At 45.0% G+C, this 17,835-nt stretch overlaps 1 protein-coding gene across 1 annotated transcript in view; it reads left to right on the plus strand.

Moving 5' to 3' along the window:
* VAV1 (vav guanine nucleotide exchange factor 1) overlaps positions 1 to 17,066 on the plus strand; it is a 203,611-nt gene extending 186,545 nt beyond the window's left edge. The window contains exons 16-24 of the mRNA XM_069759816.1: positions 1,622 to 1,723; positions 1,819 to 1,910; positions 5,927 to 5,952; positions 7,582 to 7,624; positions 7,794 to 7,930; positions 14,593 to 14,658; positions 16,145 to 16,182; positions 16,691 to 16,807; positions 16,934 to 17,066. Coding sequence (XP_069615917.1) covers positions 1,622 to 1,723; positions 1,819 to 1,910; positions 5,927 to 5,952; positions 7,582 to 7,624; positions 7,794 to 7,930; positions 14,593 to 14,658; positions 16,145 to 16,182; positions 16,691 to 16,807; positions 16,934 to 17,066 — 754 coding nt within the window. The remainder of the gene's footprint in view (positions 1 to 1,621; positions 1,724 to 1,818; positions 1,911 to 5,926; positions 5,953 to 7,581; positions 7,625 to 7,793; positions 7,931 to 14,592; positions 14,659 to 16,144; positions 16,183 to 16,690; positions 16,808 to 16,933) is intronic.
* Positions 17,067 to 17,835: the final 769 nt, after the last annotated feature.

Raw genomic sequence — 17,835 nt, forward strand, 5'->3', positions numbered from 1 at the left:
AAACAAAATTTTTCATACATCTTGAGTATGAGCACCACCTGCAGATATACATGCATTTACAAGCCTTGGCATGTTATCAATGAGGTTATTAGTGGTTGTCTGAGGGAATGCTTTGCCATGCTGAAAGTGTAACACCCCAGGTAACCGGTTGTTACAGTGGAATTGCCTTCCTTCAGGGGAGGGTGATGCCACCAAGAATCTCTTTAACAGGTAACCAGTACATGCAACACCGTTCTAACTCCAGGCCAGAAGGGGGAGCTCGAGACCTTGATTCAGGGGAACTTCCCTATATACTCTGGCTGGTGGAGGAGTTAGTGGTTCAGTCTGTCAGATGGACAGAGGAGAGAGGAAGCAGACATAGAGAGTCGAGGAAATCTGGGGCCGTGCAGATGAGTGGTTCTGCAGCTCCTGGAAGGAGAGGGAAACAGAGCAGTCTGTAGGAGACTGAAAGGGGAAGAGAGGCACAGGAGAAGTAAAGAGCTGGATGGAAGGGGTGACTGAGCTTCCTCCACGCTGAAGCGCAGAATACCGGTAGCCGGAAGACCGAGGTTGTGGGAGTAACTGTATGCCCCACAGCAGAAACCAGCAGACAGGAGATCACAGTTTGCCTGCCCACCTTTAACACCTGAAGACACAGCAGCACATAGACCCCGGAGTCATACTGAGAGACCTCTGTAAAAAGGCTTGCACTGCCTGCCATGCGGGTAGTGTCCTACCTCAAGGGACAGAGAGAAAGTGAGGACTTTGTGTGAGGCCTAGGGCAGCAAGGGACAACAACACAGCGCAGAAGGGAAGGCTTCCAACGGCACCTGGTCAGAGGGATTCCTGAGTCGCTTCCAAGCTGGCCGGACCACACCAGCACCTGTGATCCATACCCTGGACTGTGGCTGCCTTACACCAGTAAAAGGTAAAGAGACTGCAACCTTGTGTCCTCTAGTTCTTTCTGGCACTACACCATCTTGATCTACACCGGGAGCCCTGGGGACCCAGCTTCACCTGTTGGGAAGCCATACCATCCCTGCTGCCATAACATCACCCCAGTGGACCCCTCTAAGCAGCGTCAGGCATCCCTGACCGAATACCACAGGTGGCGTCATGAACAAACTTTATAAACTTTATTTCTCATTTACTTCAACCCCTTTTATTGGATGCCCAGGGCCACAGACCTGGTCACTGCCACTGTGACACATGCCTTTAAGAACCGACCCGGTACCGAGTACCCAAAGGCCCTAGTGGGGCGCTCCAAATGCACTTCAGATTGGAAAAACGGTGTGTAGTTATCCATTTTGTCATCATTTGAGTATCATTAACGTGCCTATCGATCTTGTGATTTCCATAATGACTTTTCCTTCTTGGTGTTGCAATATCAATATTTAGGAGTGATATCTTACCCATGTAATAATAAAGCCATAGGCATATTTTATAACTTGATATGTTGTGGTCCTACATATATGCTATTGGGTTTCTTTATTGTCATACATAGTAAATGTTTCACTTCAATAATTCTCATGCATGTTCTCCGGTTTAGAATGCATGCACTGCACAATATACACAAATTTTATGTTCATTAATTTACCAAAGAGATTCTTTAAATTTCAAAATTTGAAATTCTGCATTGCAGATCTAATATTTACCCTGATGACGCTCATGCAAATGGACATGATTTCCAAATGTACTCCTTTGAGAACACAGCTACATGCAGATCCTGCCAAATGCTGCTAAGGTAGGAATCTTGTGAAAAGTTTCATAGGAAATAGTTTGTTATTTTGACACATCATTCACTAGTGTAATCTTGTATACGTATATTTGGCACCATAGGGGCATGTTCTTTCAGGGATACAGATGTGTCAACTGTCGAGCTCCAGCTCATAAGGAATGCTTGGGAAGAGTGCCATGCTGTGGGAGACAAGGTGAGAGCTAATTCTAGAGTATGAAGACCCCTAACCCAATAATGGGAAAAGAAACTGAGATTTCAGGTGTTTAGCAGGGAATAATAAAGTGCCAATAGAAGATTATTGCCATAATAAATTGTACACCGATAGCCGTATCACATTCTAGAACAATCCGGATTCAATGCAAGTGAATTGGGGTTTCCAAAGCTACTGTACATCCACACGCACAGAAGCAATATAGCGAGATTTTTTTGTGCTAAAAACTGATAGGAAATGGAAAAAAAAATCAAACTTATAAGTTGAGGCTGAAGACCCAGCCTGACCTATTCCTGTGCACCCACGCTCACAGTCTTTACCTGTCTGCTGACAATAATCTGATGTTTTCAGGCTGTTTATACTCACTGACAAGAAGTGGAGATCTAGAAAATGGTGAGGAACTAAAAGACAAAGTATATTAGGAAGGTTTCCATTATACAAACTTGTCTTGATGTCATGATTATTTTTTATGGAAAAATAGAAAATCCCTTTGGACTAAAATTGACTTTGTCCATTTTCATCTATCTGGAAGTATCACAAATGAGAAATGTCATCAGATGGTTCAGGATGTTCTGTCAAGACATAGATTATACAGATAACTGGAATGTTGAGATATAAAGATATAATGTACTAGCTATTGAACCCGTTCTACGCCCGGGTGGTGAGCATTTATATTGGTATATGGTCTCCATCCTGTCATGTGCTGCTCCATCCTGCGTCCCCATCCTGTCATGTGCTGCACCCATCCTGCGTCCCCATCCTGTCATGTGCTGCTCCATCCTGTGTCCCCATCCTGTCATGTGCTGCTCCATCCTGCGTCCCCATCCTGTCATGTGCTGCACCCATCCTGCGTCCCCATCCTGTCATGTGGTGCTCCATCCTGTGTCCCCATCCTGTCATGTGCTGCTCCATCCTGCGTCCCCATCCTGTCATGTGCTGCACCCATCCTGTGTCCCCATCCTGTCATGTGCTGCTCCATCCTGCGTCCCCATCCTGTCATGTGCTGCACCCATCCTGCGTCCCCATCCTGTCATGTGCTGCACCCATCCTGCGTCCCCATCCTGTCATGTGCTGCACCCATCCTGCGCCCCCATCCTGTCATGTGCTGCACCCATCCTGCATCCCCATCCTGGTATGTGCTGCACCCATCCTGCGTCCCCATCCTGCGTCCCCATCCTGTCATGTGCTGCACCCATCCTGCGTCCCCATCCTGTCATGTGCTGCACCCATCCTGCGTCCCCATCCTGTCATGTGCTGCACCCATCCTGCACCCCCATCCTGTCATGTGCTGCACCCATCCTGCGTCCCCATCCTGGTATGTGCTGCACCCATCCTGCGTCCCCATCCTGTCATGTGCTGCACCCATCCTGCGTCCCCATCCTTTCATGTGCTGCACCCATCCTGCGCCCCCATCCTGTCATGTGCTGCACCCATCCTGCGTCCCCATCCTGGTATGTGCTGCACCCATCCTGCGTCCCCATCCTGCGTCCCCATCCTGTCATGTGCTGCACCCATCCTGCGTCCCCATCCTGTCATGTGCTGCACCCATCCTGCGCCCCCATCCTGTCATGTGCTGCACCCATCCTGCGTCCCCATCCTGGTATGTGCTGCACCCTTCCTGCGTCCCCATCCTGTCATGTGCTGCACCCATCCTGTGTCCCCATCCTGGTATGTGCTGCACCCATCCTGCGTCCCCATCCTGTCATGTGCTGCACCCATCCTGCGTCCCCATCCTGTCATGTGCTGCACCCATCCTGCGTCCCCATCCTGTCATGTGCTGCACCCATCCTGCGTCCCCATCCTGTCATGTGCTGCACCCATCCTGCGTCCCCATCCTGGTATGTGCTGCACCCATCCTGCGTCCCCATCCTGTCATGTGCTGCACCCATCCTGCGTCCCCAGCCTGTCGTGTGCTGCACCCATCCTGCGTCCCCATCCTGTCATGTGCTGCACCCATCCTGCATCCCCATCCTGGTATGTGCTGCACCCATCCTGCGTCCCCATCCTGCGTCCCCATCCTGTCATGTGCTGCACCCATCCTGCGTCCCCATCCTGTCATGTGCTGCACCCATCCTGCGTCCCCATCCTGTCATGTGCTGCACCCATCCTGCACCCCCATCCTGTCATGTGCTGCACCCATCCTGCGTCCCCATCCTGGTATGTGCTGCACCCATCCTGCGTCCCCATCCTGTCATGTGCTGCACCCATCCTGCGTCCCCATCCTTTCATGTGCTGCACCCATCCTGCGCCCCCATCCTGTCATGTGCTGCACCCATCCTGCGTCCCCATCCTGGTATGTGCTGCACCCATCCTGCGTCCCCATCCTGCGTCCCCATCCTGTCATGTGCTGCACCCATCCTGCGTCCCCATCCTGTCATGTGCTGCACCCATCCTGCGCCCCCATCCTGTCATGTGCTGCACCCATCCTGCGTCCCCATCCTGTCATGTGCTGCACCCATCCTGCGTCCCCATCCTGTCATGTGCTGCACTCATCCTGCGCCCCCATCCTGTCATGTGCTGCACCCATCCTGCGTCCCCATCCTTTCATGTGCTGCACCCATCCTGCGCCCCCATCCTGTCATGTGCTGCACCCATCCTGCGTCCCCATCCTGGTATGTGCTGCACCCATCCTGCGTCCCCATCCTGCGTCCCCATCCTGTCATGTGCTGCACCCATCCTGCGTCCCCATCCTGTCATGTGCTGCACCCATCCTGCGCCCCCATCCTGTCATGTGCTGCACCCATCCTGCGTCCCCATCCTGGTATGTGCTGCACCCTTCCTGCGTCCCCATCCTGTCATGTGCTGCACCCATCCTGCGTCCCCATCCTGGTATGTGCTGCACCCATCCTGCGTCCCCATCCTGTCATGTGCTGCACCCATCCTGCGTCCCCATCCTGTCATGTGCTGCACCCATCCTGCGTCCCCATCCTGTCATGTGCTGCACCCATCCTGCGTCCCCATCCTGTCATGTGCTGCACCCATCCTGCGTCCCCATCCTGGTATGTGCTGCACCCATCCTGCGTCCCCATCCTGTCATGTGCTGCACCCATCCTGCGTCCCCATCCTGTCGTGTGCTGCACCCATCCTGCGTCCCCATCCTGTCATGTGCTGCACCCATCCTGCGTCCCCATCCTGTCATGTGCTGCACCCATCCTGCGTCCCCATCCTGTCATGTGCTGCACCCATCCTGCGTCCCCATCCTGTCATGTGCTGCACCCATCCTGCGTCCCCATCCTGTCATGTGCTGCACTCATCCTGCGCCCCCATCCTGTCATGTGCTGCACCCATCCTGCGTCCCCATCCTGGTATGTGCTGCACCTATCCTGCGTCCCCATCCTGCGTCCCCATCCTGTCATGTGCTGCACCCATCCTGCGTCCCCATCCTGTCATGTGCTGCACCCATCCTGCGTCCCCATCCTGTCGTGTGCTGCACCCATCCTGCGTCCCCATCCTGTCATGTGCTGCACCCATCCTGCGTCCCCATCCTGGTATGTGCTGCACCCATCCCGCATCCCCATCCTGTCATGTGCTGCACCCATCCTGCGTCCCCATCCTGTCATGTGCTGCACCCATCCTGCGTCCCCATCCTGTCATGTGCTGCACCCATCCGGGGGCCTGAGCAGGCGGGGACACCGGCGCGCTGTGGGGGTCAGGTGCCGGTATCAGCGCTCAGCGGTGGAACGCAGGACAGGTGAATATGGCTGATACTCACCCTCCTGGCGGTCCCTGCTTCTCTGTTGGAGATCGCGGTGTGTGTTCAGTGTGAACGCATACCGCGATCTCCCGGGAGCGTCACTCTGTGAGGCCCAGACTGCACCGGCGCTTGCGCTTGCGCCTGCGCAGTCTATAAAGGCTTCGGACAGAGTGACGCTCCCAGCGTTATATTATAGATATTTCTTACATATTTGTTGGAAAGTGATTTGATGGCACAATTGTCACAAATTCATGGTCTGATGACCTTTCTATAACATATTACTATACTGTGATTTTTTTTCCAGATGGTGCTGGCGCTGCCCTAAAAAAGGTAAAATGTATAGAATAGGATAATATGCAAATTGCCTCTTCTGAGAAAAAGAGGACTTAAACTCTGTAGTGCCACCTGTTAGAAGTAGCGATCCTACAAGTCACAATCAACCCTTTAACGAGTCGTGCAATATGACTTAGGATAAAAGCCAAATCAGTATCTCAATTCGCAGACACGGTGTTTCGGGCTGTTGGCCCTCGTCAGTGCGAAGCATGAGAACTGATTTGGCTATGTGAGAGGCTCTGGACTGGGGTCTAAGGGGTATCGTTTCTCCTTATGGAGAGTGAAACAGACAATCCATTTCATGCCCTGTTTTTGTATTGTTTCTAAATATTGGGCTGGTTTTATGGAAAATGGACAACTACAAAAGTGGGGCCTCCTCTAATCGCCTTTTTTCGACAGTACTTTGAGTATTTAAAGGGAACCTGTCACGTGAAAAAATGCTATTAACCTGCAGATATGGGGTTATGTGCAGGTTAATAGCGTCCTGAACCTGTCAGTGCCGGCAATTAGACCCCTGCTGCCACGAGGAAACTAACTTTATTCCTACTAGCAGCACCGGCAAGGGTTCAGTCACCGTTGTGTGTATTGAGAGCGGCAGATGTAACTGCACCCCCTTCACAGACTGACAGCTGGATCTAATGCTGAGCTACCTGTCAGTCTGTGCTGGGGGCTCGGTTACAGCCGCCCTTCTCTATACACAGAGCGGTGACTGAACCCATGGCGGCGTTGACTGAACCTGTGACTGAAAACATAGCGCTACCGGAAGGAATAAAGTTAATTTCCTAGCAGCAGCGGGGCATCTACGTGTCAGCATTGGGCAGGTGCAGAATGGTATTAACCTGCAGATTAACCCGATATCTGCAGGTTAATGGAGTTTTTCACGTGACAGGTTCCCTTTAAAAAATCCTCATAGTAACTCAAGGATTTATTTACATTCATTTGGTGGTTTAGGGCTGTGGAAGAGTCATTGGCAAATCCAGGTTTCTCAACTGTCTCTATTCATATATTACCATTACATACACTTACAGATGTATTGCCAGCATATTTCAAAATTCAGTGAAAATGAATATCATTCCACACGTAAAATCAATTTTCATTTGTTTGTTGCCTATTGGTAGATATTAGGGAAAACGGTGGGTGAGACAGAATACACAGGCAAAATAGTGAAATTTGAAACTATGGAGAATAAAATAAAAGAACAGTAAACCAACAATTGTAAGGTGAAGATCACTGTACTGGAAATGGTTCCATGGCAAGGCCTCATTCACATGTCAGTATTTTGCATTACTATTTGTATGCCAAAGCCGGGAGTGAAAGTTACAGTGAAAAACTATAATTGAAAGATTGACGCCTGTTCTGTGTTTTCCTGTATTTGACATACAAATATTGATGAAGTACTGATGCAAAAATACTGACTGAGGTCTAACAGGTCTGGTGTATCATGACTGTGGTAAAAAAAATTGTGAGCAAGTGAGAAAAGTTGAAGAAAGAAGTGTAGTAAAGTAAATGTTGAATAGTTATAGTATAGTGTTATACTATTATTTTGCTTGTTTTATATAGCGCCATTCTACTACACACAGAATAGTTAGGATTGTCAATTCTTACACTTTATAATGTCATTTTTAGCAGAAAGCTGGTCGTGGGCCACCAAGTAAAAGAGCAGAAACAGGTATGTGCTTTCTATAGACAAGCAGAATTTATGCAAATGTCGGAAAATGGGGCAGAAGCACCTTGGGAAGTGCTTTTAAAAGATCCCTGTTGGGATGAACAGATAACTGAACCTAAATTCCACACCTAAATCTAAGTGATGACTTGTCTATAAATGTATGTCTATACAGGTCTTACGAAGATGGAGACTTGTCACAACTATGTGGGAATTCCTCCACCTCCTATTGCTTTTGGCCCACCCCTACAAATGCAAAAGGGGGACGTCATAGAACTGACAAAAGCAGAAGCTGAGCAGAACTGGTGGGAGGTAAATGGTCTTATATTATGCCGAAGTATGGAGTTCCTGCGTATTTTATTACATAGCCAATAGCCATACGTGCCTAAGCTGTCCAGTGCAAGGCCTACATGTGTCATTCTACATTTACCATTCTACAGAAAATGCTCTGCTGTGTGCACAACATATGTGCTACGTATGACGTGTGGTGTTCCAAACGTCTGCTTCACCTCCACTATCACAATTCTGTCTCCATAACATCTCTCCTTATGACACTAAATTTACTTATTCAGAATATTAGTATGAACCAATCTGGTTTTTAACAATGTTCACTAAGTTTAAATGGTCTGGTGGAGACATTCAGAGAAAAACAAAAATCTCAATTCTGGCCTCATTTAGACATGCGTTATTATTCTCGTATATAAAAACACAGACCATTGTCCATCAGTGTTTTGGATCTGCGTAATATTAGGCCATATGCACACGTTGAGTATTTGGTGAGTTTTTTGCCTCAGTATTTGTTAGGCAAAACTAGTAGTGGTGGCCTGTTTCTCTTATACTTTTCCTCTGATTGTTCCACTCCTGGTTTTGGCTTACAAATACTGAGGTAAAAAACTCACCAAATACTCAACGTGTGCACGTGGTCTTAGTGTTTGGTCAGTATGTTAGTTTTTACCATCAGTGTTTCATCGGTTATTTTTCACTGATGAAAAAAACTGCAAAAACTGCAAAGCTTCTCCTATTTATTACAATGTTACAACCCCTGGCAAAAATTATGGAATCACCGGCTTTGGAGGATGTTCATTCAGTTGTTTTAATTTTGTAGAAAAAAAGCAGATCACAGACATGGCACAAAACTAAAGTGATTTCAAATGGCAACTTTCTGGCTTTAAGAAACACTAAAAGAAATCAAGAACAAAAAATGTCGTAGTCAGTAACGGTTCCTTTTTTTAACCAAGCATTGGGAAAGATTATGGAATCACTCAATTCTGAGGAAAAAATTATGGAATCACCCTGTAAATTTTCATACCCAAAAATAACACCTGCATCAAATTAGATCTGCTCGTTAGTCTGAATCTGAAAAAGAGTGATCACACCTTGGAGAGCTGTTGCACCAAGTGGACTGACATGAATCATGGCTCCAACACGAGAGATGTCAATTGATACAAAGGAGAGGTTTATCAAACTATCAAAAGAGGATAAACCATCGTGCAATGTTGCAAAAGATGTTGATTGTTCACAGTCAGCTGCGTCTAAAGGCCCCTTCACATTAAGCGACGCTGCAGCGATACCGACAATGATCCGGATCGCTGCAGCGTCGCTGTTTGGTCGCTGGAGAGCTGTCACACAGACCGCTCTCCAGCGACCAACGATGCCGGTAACCAGGGTAAACATCGGGTAACTAAGCGCAGGGCCGCGCTTAGTAACCCGATGTTTACCCTGGTTACCATGCTAAAAGTAAAAAAAAACAAACACTAGATACTTACCTACCGCTGTCTGTCCTCCAGCGCTGCGCTCTGCTTCTCTGCTCTCCTCCTGTACTGGCTGTGAGCCGGAAAGCAGAGCGGTGACGTCACCGCTCTGCTTTCCGGCTCACAGCCAGTGCAGGAGGAGAGCAGAGCACAGCGCTGGAGGACAGACGGCGGTAGGTAAGTATCTAGTGTTTGTTTTTTTTTACTTTTAGCATGGTAACCAGGGTAAACATCGGGTTACTAAGCGCAGCCCTGCCCTTAGTTACCCGATGTTTACCCTGGTTACCAGTGAAGACATCGCTGGATCGGTGTCACACACGCCGATCCAGCGATGTCAGCAGGAGTCCAGCGACGAAATAAAGTTCTGGACTTTATTCAGCGACCAACGATCTCCCAGCAGGGGCCTGATCGTTGGTCGCTGTCACACATAGCGATTTCATTAACGATATCGTTGCTACGTCACAAATAGCAACGATATCGTTAACAATATCGTTATGTGTGAAGGTACCTTAAAATCTGGACCAAATACAAACAACATGGGAAGGTTGTTAAAGGCAAACATACTGGAAGACCAAGGAAGACATCAAAGCGTCAAAACCTGAAACTTAAAGCAATATGTCTCCAAAACAGGAAATGCACAACAAAACAAATGAGAAACGAATGGGTGGAAACTGGAGTCATCGTCTGTGACCGAACTGTAAGAAACCGCCTAAAGGAAATGGGATTTACATACAGAAAAGCTAAATGAAAGCCATCATTAACACCTAAACAGAAAAAACAAGGTTACAATGGGCTAAGGAAAAACAATCATGGACTGTGGATGACTGGATGAAAGTCATATTCAGTGATGAATCACGAATCTGCATTGGGCAAGGTGATGATGCTGGAACTTTTGTTTGTTGCTGTTCCAATGAGATTTATAAAGATGACTCCCTGAAGAGAACATTCAAATTTCCACAGTAATTGATATATGGGGCTGCATGTCAGGTAAAGGCACTGGGAAGGTGGCTGTCATTACATCTTCAATAAATGCACAAGTTTATGTTGATATTTTGGACACTTTTCTTATCCCATCAATTGAAAGGATGTTTGGGGATGATTAAATCATTTTTCAAGATGATAGTGCATCCTGCCATAGAGCAAAAACTGTGAAAACATTCCTTGAAAAAAAAGACGCATGAGGTCAATGTCATGGCCTGCAAATAGTCCGGATCTCAACACTCATTAAGTCCATGCCTCAGAGACTGCAAGCTGTTATAAAAGTCAGAGGTGGTGCAACAAAATACTAGTGATGTTTTGGAGTGTATTTTTGTTTGTTTGTTTTTCATGATTCCATATCTTTTTCCTCAGAATTGAGTGATTCCATAATTTTTCCCCTATGCTTGGTTAAAATAAGTAACCATTACTGACTACCACATTTTTGTTCTTGATTTCTTTTAGTGTTTCTTAAAGCCAGAAAGTTGTCATTTGAAATTACTTTAATTTTGTGCCATGTCTTTTTTTCTACAAAATTAAACAACTGAATGAACATCCTCCAAGGCCAGTGATTCCATAATTTTTGCCAGGGGTTGTAATCACGGACATCACACATACTGCACCCTGATGTCATCCATGTGTTGCCGGAGATTTTTATGGACCCATAGACTTTTATGGGCCGTGGGATACTTGGTACCAGGCTGGTTCTTAAAGGGATGTGTCACGACACCAGTGACCCGGTCCATGGCCCTGGGCGTCCAATAAAAGTGGGGGTCAAGTGTAGGGGCAAATAAAGTCTAATGTAGTAATGTTCGTGACACCACCTGTGGTACTTGGCCACCATGATAGCAGACGCTGCTTAAAGGGATCTGCTGGGTCCGATGGTATCGCAGCAGAGTTGGTATAGCTCCCTACAGGTAGAGCTTAGTCCCCAGGGCTCCCGATGCAGTATGTTAGGGATGATCGATGGTTGAGTGCAGGAAATAATTGGAGGACACAGGATTTGCAGTCTCTTTACCTTTTACTGGTGAAATTGCAGTCCAGGGCATAGATTACAGATGATGTTTGAAATCCGGGCAGCCTGGAAGTGGTTCGGAATCCCCCTAGCCAGATGGGGTTGGAAGCCTTCCTCCCTGCGCTGAATTCTGGGTTCTGAATGCAATAGCTTTCCTCATGTCCCTCTCTCAATCTGTCCCTTAGGTGGAACACTACCGGCATGGCAGGCACCTCAAGCCTTTTTACAGATGTCCCTTCGGGCTCTAATCTGGTGCTGTGCCTTCGGGTGTCAGTTGTGGCTAGAAAACCTGCAATCTCCTGCCCTCCGGTTTCTGCTGTGGGGTATACAGTTCCCACACAACCTCTGACCCCGGTGTCCGACTTCTTGCACTCAATCTGGGAGTGAGCTCAATCGCAGCTTGACTCCCAGTTTCCCTGTCCTCACATGCTTCCTCTCTCTTCACTGCCTCACACAGACTGCCTGTAACTCCTCCTCCGGACCAGAACTTATAGGGAAGCTACCCTGAAACCGGGTTTAGAGCTCCCCCTTCTGGTTTGGAGTTAGGAAGGCCTGCTAAGTGGATCTGTTCTTACCTCCAGGCATGACATCCCCCCCCTTTCCCGTGGGGGAAGCAATGCCATTGTGGCAACCGGACTCCTGGGGTGCCACAGCAGGATGTATAGCCTGCAAAAAAAATGAGACATTTAAACTGCTTCATAGACTTTGGTGGGTATTTGTTCTATTCATGAAAATTACTGACAGAACGCGTACGTAATTTTGAATGAGGCCTTAGGCTATTTTCACGTTGGAACCCAAGGCTCAGTTGTGTTCCAGATACCATCACATTTGGTGGAAAACAGTGATGCATGCAGACACCTTGGGAAAACTGGTTAAACCTGATTGTATGTAAATCATTCAGTTTTGATTGTCACTAGTGGTGTGTATCACAACGTGATGTAGCCGGGATTTTGGCATGATTTCCATTTCTAATGGTAAGCACAACATAGACATAAAGAGCCTAACCAATGCCCAAAGCAGCAAAGGCTGCAGGTCTTATGTCCTGCTTCAATCACGGGTTATAAAGATACTAAATCCTCCTTCTCAAAGGTTAAAATCAAACATGGAGCTCAACCTCATATATAAGTTATATAAAACTTGTGGAGGGTTCTCTAGGATTAGACACATGAAGATACTGTAGGCTGTAAAAACAAACACAACATCCTGCCAGATTAAAAAAATCCCTCAGAAAAGAGCTGGAGAGATAAATTCAAAAACGTTTTCATCACTATATCTGGAAAACGAATACAACCCACAGTGAATGTTGTTCTACAGATTGGCCGCAACAATTCACATGGTTCGAGGTTTTCAATTAAAAGAGACACAGAGAAAGATTTCCGTATGCCTTAAATTTCAATAGTTGATACCAATCAAATCCATCTCTTCAAAACTAAACCTTTATAGATTTAGGGTATGTGCACACTTTGCGGATTGGCCGCTGCAGATTCGTAACAGTTTTCCATGCGTTGTACAGTACCATGTAAACCTATGGAAAACAAAATCCGCAGTGCACATGCTGCAGAAAAAAAACGCACGGAAACGTAGCGCTGTTTATTTTGCAGCATGTCAATTCTTTGAGCGGATTCCGCAGCGGTTTACACCTGCTCCATAATAGGAATCTGCAGGCGTAAAACCGCAGGTGGAATCCGCACAAAATCCACAAAAAAATAGCTGTAAATCCACGGTAATTCCTCAGGAAACCTGCAGTGCGGTTTACCTGTGGATTTACCAAAATCAGTCCGGAAAAATCCGCAGTGTAATCCGCAGCGTGTGCACGTACCCTCAGACTGCAAAAAACTTCCACTGTGTGTGACCTAGATTTCCAGTTTGTTTCTCTACAAACCAGGCTGAGGCAAAAATTGAAATAACTGCACCAGGCAAATTTCATCGATGCCTGGGTCCGTTTGCAGTTTTTTGAGTTTGTCCGCCAGGCTGATGGGTGCAGGAGCTGCCTGCCATTATAAGATGCAGTGGTCTAGTCCAAAACACAGATGAGAATATTGCTTGCTGTGATTTTTCAGACCTAGAATTTAGGTGGCGAGCACACTCTCTCATTGGTGAGTGTACTGCCCGGGGCAGTCCGCTGTGCACATGGAAACCGCCGTTCCAGAAAACACAGTCACCTGAATGTAGCCTGCTTCCAGTAAAAGCCAAGGATAGGTATTTTGCATCCAATTGCGGAGATTCTGTGAAAAGCTGCCCCCTAAGGCCGGCGTCTCACTTGCTACTGCAATGCAAGAAACCCACGCCTCAATACCCGGTTCCGAACCTCCGGCGGCAGTGCCCAGGTATTGAGGCGAGAGACTCGTGCGAGTTTCTAGCATTGCAGTTGCAAGTGGGACACCGGCCTAAGGTTTACTATGTTATATGGTATTTGGTTGTACTGTTCGGTTATGTCACCATGAAGATATGAAGACTATTTGGTGCATTTTTGATGTTGCAGAATTTCTGCACCCATTCAATAAATTAGGTTACTTGCATTTGTTTCATTGCGTTTTTTAAGTGCATGTTTTTATTGTGTTTTTGACGCTGCGATTTTTGTCTTTTGTTTGTATGTCATGTTTTCCATTAAGCTGCTTTGTTTTTGGTGCTTCCTGATCTTTGGCTTTGACAAAACTTTATTGATACAGTCATGTATGCATTACATGCTTTTTTTTTTAGAGCCTTTTCTGCTGGGGAAACGCACTAATGCATTTTACAATTCACTCAGCGTACTCCCTGAAGCAATTGAAATGTTGTGGATTTTAAAAACAAACTGCATGTCCGTGTATGCAGCGTAAATTAAAAAGCACCGTGAGCATGAGATTTCTATAAATCCCATCCACTTAGTGGGAACTGTAAGAAGCTGCGTTTATTTGCTCAGCGAAAATAGTGTCAAGAACAGCGGGAACTTAGCCTTATGTACGATAAAAACAGAAGTGCTCAATAAAAATGTATTGTTTGAGAAAAAAAAAAATTACAATCTGCACTGTCCTATACGTCACGCTATTCTCTTCTGCTAGATTGCCTTTAATGACGGGTTTCATATCCATTATCATTATCTCACAGGCAAACATTTCTCCTATGTGTCACTGTTACAGCTACAATAGTAGAGTATAAATGGTGGATGACAGGACCGCATGAGAAATAAGCTCCTGCTTTACTAAGATGTGCGCTTGTAGTTGGTGTCTGTGACATGTTAATCTCTCTATTAGGGGCGAAATACATCCACAAATGAAATTGGCTTCTTCCCATGCAATCTGGTGAAGCCTTATATATATGTAAGTGGAACATTTATCTATAATATGCTGCTTTATACTGTAAATTTGCAATGTGTAATTGCCCATAACACCGTACTTACCATGTATAAGCCTCCGCTGTAATCATACCTCTGTGTGTATATTTTGTATTTCCTCCAACATAAACACTAGTCAGACCCTACTTTCCATAGTAAGTAGCAAAATGTATAGAAATAGAAATGGAATTGATTTATTGTCCATCTGGAAGATTGGATCATTTCAGTAACCTATAGTGCATTTCTTCGGTTCTGTTTTTCCCACACATTACTTACTTCCCATTTATAGACATAATACTCATCACGAAGAAACATGATTTCTAGATTTCCGTTGCGATACATAGATAGAACTACTTCCTAATTCTACATAAAACTGTTAAAAATTATTTCTATCATATATTTTTCTATTTTTGTGCTTACTTGCTGTGGATTTATAGTCTTTTTTTTCCAGTTGAACATCCACAGAGTAATACATCAGTGCCTGTACACACAACATCTTTTTCAGGCTGCGGAAACCGCCTGAAAAACCATCACTCAAAAAATGAACATAAGCGTTCCTATGTAAAAAAAACGACTTGCTGCGCATATGATCAGCTTTTTGACCATTTCAGGTCTCTAAAAATACCAAGTAGGTAAAAGAAATGATCTGACCAATCTTTTGGCGCTTTTCGCTCAGAAGGTTCTCTATACTTTAAAATACAAGTCAATGGGAAAGCTCAAAAGACACCGGCAGATGACTGGATGTTTTTTTTGGAACATTTTGTCATCATTTTGCTTAAAAACTGATAGAGGTAACTTCGCTATTCAATAGATTGAAAAAATTGTCCGGAATACGACAGTAAAAAGACCTCACAAAAAAAAAGAGAAAATCCTTTAAAACATGTCGTTGAAAAAATACTCTAGAAACAATTGTAAAAAAATTCCACAAAATACGCTACATATCCTAGTATTTAAAGGAATTTTTCCATGAATAAAGTTAATTTTAAAGTAGATTTTAATCAATACATTCTGGAATCATAAGTTCCACAATTGAATGTGTTTAAAAAAAATGTTCTTGTGCTGAGATAATCTTATAAATGTGCCTCTGCTGTGTACTGTGTAATGGCATCCAATTGTGGAAATTATTATTATTCCAAGACCTATTGATTAAAATGTCCTTTGTTCATGGGAAAGCCTCTTTAAGTAGGTACATAAATCTCCTCTACATGTTACCTACGACTTTGCACGTAAATTGACATGCAATGCAGATTTTTCAAATTGTCAATTTTCTGTGTGCAATTTATCACGAACTTCACCCTTACGAAGCATAGGGTGAAGAAAATAAGCAATTCTGCAAGAAAAATCTATGAATTTGTGAAAATTTTGTTGGAGGAAAGGTGAGCAGGGCCTCAGGTGATAAACCCCTTTAAGGTATTTTGTATTTTTGTTTTGAATTATTTAGCATTTTAATATTTAATTTCAATTACTTGCAGAACGCAGTGGCCTGCAGTAACCTGTCATCCTTTATTTGGTAAGTGCATTGATTTTTTTACATTTAACCCTATAGTTAAAACTTATGGAAATGCAGAAGGCTATTCACATTCTAGTCCTTTCTTTTTCTATGTAATATAAAAACATAAATTGTTTCTGGCAGCACAATGGGGGCTCCAAATGTTATTGACTGGTTTTATTAGCTAATATGCTGGGAAAATGGCTGTGGCCTGTAACTGTAAGGAAAAGCATAGGTTTTCAAAGGTTTTTGTTGGCGCAGATTTGCATAGACTAACATGTAGTAGATTGGTAGTTTTATGTACAAAGTAGTGCATTAATACTAAAGCCAACATCTTTAGCTTCAAATTACGTACATTTAACCTATTCAATGCCAGATCCTCACCATACAAGAAGTGTAAAGTATAAATGAATGGTATTTCTATTTTCTTTTATCTTTTTCCCCATCTCCAATTAAATGACCCAAGCTATTCAGATCTATCTATTTGAATCATTATGAAGTTTTTAGAATGATCCCATTTTATGTTTAGGTATGCGGGTCCAATGGAAAGGAAAGAAGCTGAATATCTCTTGGCCAGTCGATCTGATGGCACTTTCTTGGTCAGACAGAGAGTAAAAGACTCTGGAGAATTCGCAATCAGCCTAAAGTAATACAAACATTCTATTCTTCATTGTACTAATGATTACAGTGTATAAGTATCGTTTTCTGTTGCTTGCTTTGTTGTGGTGTGGTTGACATGCTCTGACTCTTAGCTGCGCTCCTATATTGTTAGATTTAATCAGGAAATCAAACATATGAAGGTGACCGTTCTTGAGGGACTCTGGAGGTTGACAGAGAAAAAAGGCTTCAAAGGACTTCCTGTAAGTGAACATTTTCCCACGCTATCTATGTATATAATTGTCTAAGGGGTACTTCGGTCTGTCTGTATATAATGGAAATCCTGCGTCGCCAATCAGCGACAGGCTTAGTCCGGCCGCGAATTGGCCCCTCCCTACTCTCCTCCAGTCAGTGCCCCCCCTACTCCCCTCCAGTCAGTGCCAGTGTGTCGCCCCATCCCGGACCAACTTTTTACTATTGATGCTGCATAGGCATCACTTGGAACGGAAGCTGGCGGCCATATCGCGAGCGTCAGGACAGCTTCGGTGGACGATGAGGGTGAGTATATAACTATTTTTTATTTTAATTATTTTTTTTAACAGGGATATGGTGCCCACACTGCTATATACTATGTGGGCTGTGTTATATACTGCGTGGCCTGTGTTATATACTATGTGGGCTGTGTTATATACTATGTGGGCTGTGATATATATTATGTGGGCTGTGTTATATACTGCCTGGCTACTATATACTACGTGGGCAATGTTATATACTGCGGGGGCTGTGTTATATACCGCGTGGCCTGTTTTATATACTATGTGGGCTGTGTTATATACTACATGGGCTGTGCTATATATTACGTGGGCTGTGTTATATACTACGTGGCCTGTGTTATATACTACGTGGCTGCTATATACTACATGGGCAGTGTTATATACTGCGTGGGCTGTGTTATATACTATGTGGCTGCTATATACTATATGGCTGCTATATACTACATGGCTGTGCTATATACAACGTGGCTGCCTGTGTTACGTCGGCTGTGCAATATACTATGTGGCTGCTATATACTATGTG

The sequence above is a fragment of the Ranitomeya imitator genome, chromosome 3 (assembly GCF_032444005.1).
Source record: "Ranitomeya imitator isolate aRanImi1 chromosome 3, aRanImi1.pri, whole genome shotgun sequence".
NCBI lineage: Eukaryota > Metazoa > Chordata > Amphibia > Anura > Dendrobatidae > Ranitomeya > Ranitomeya imitator.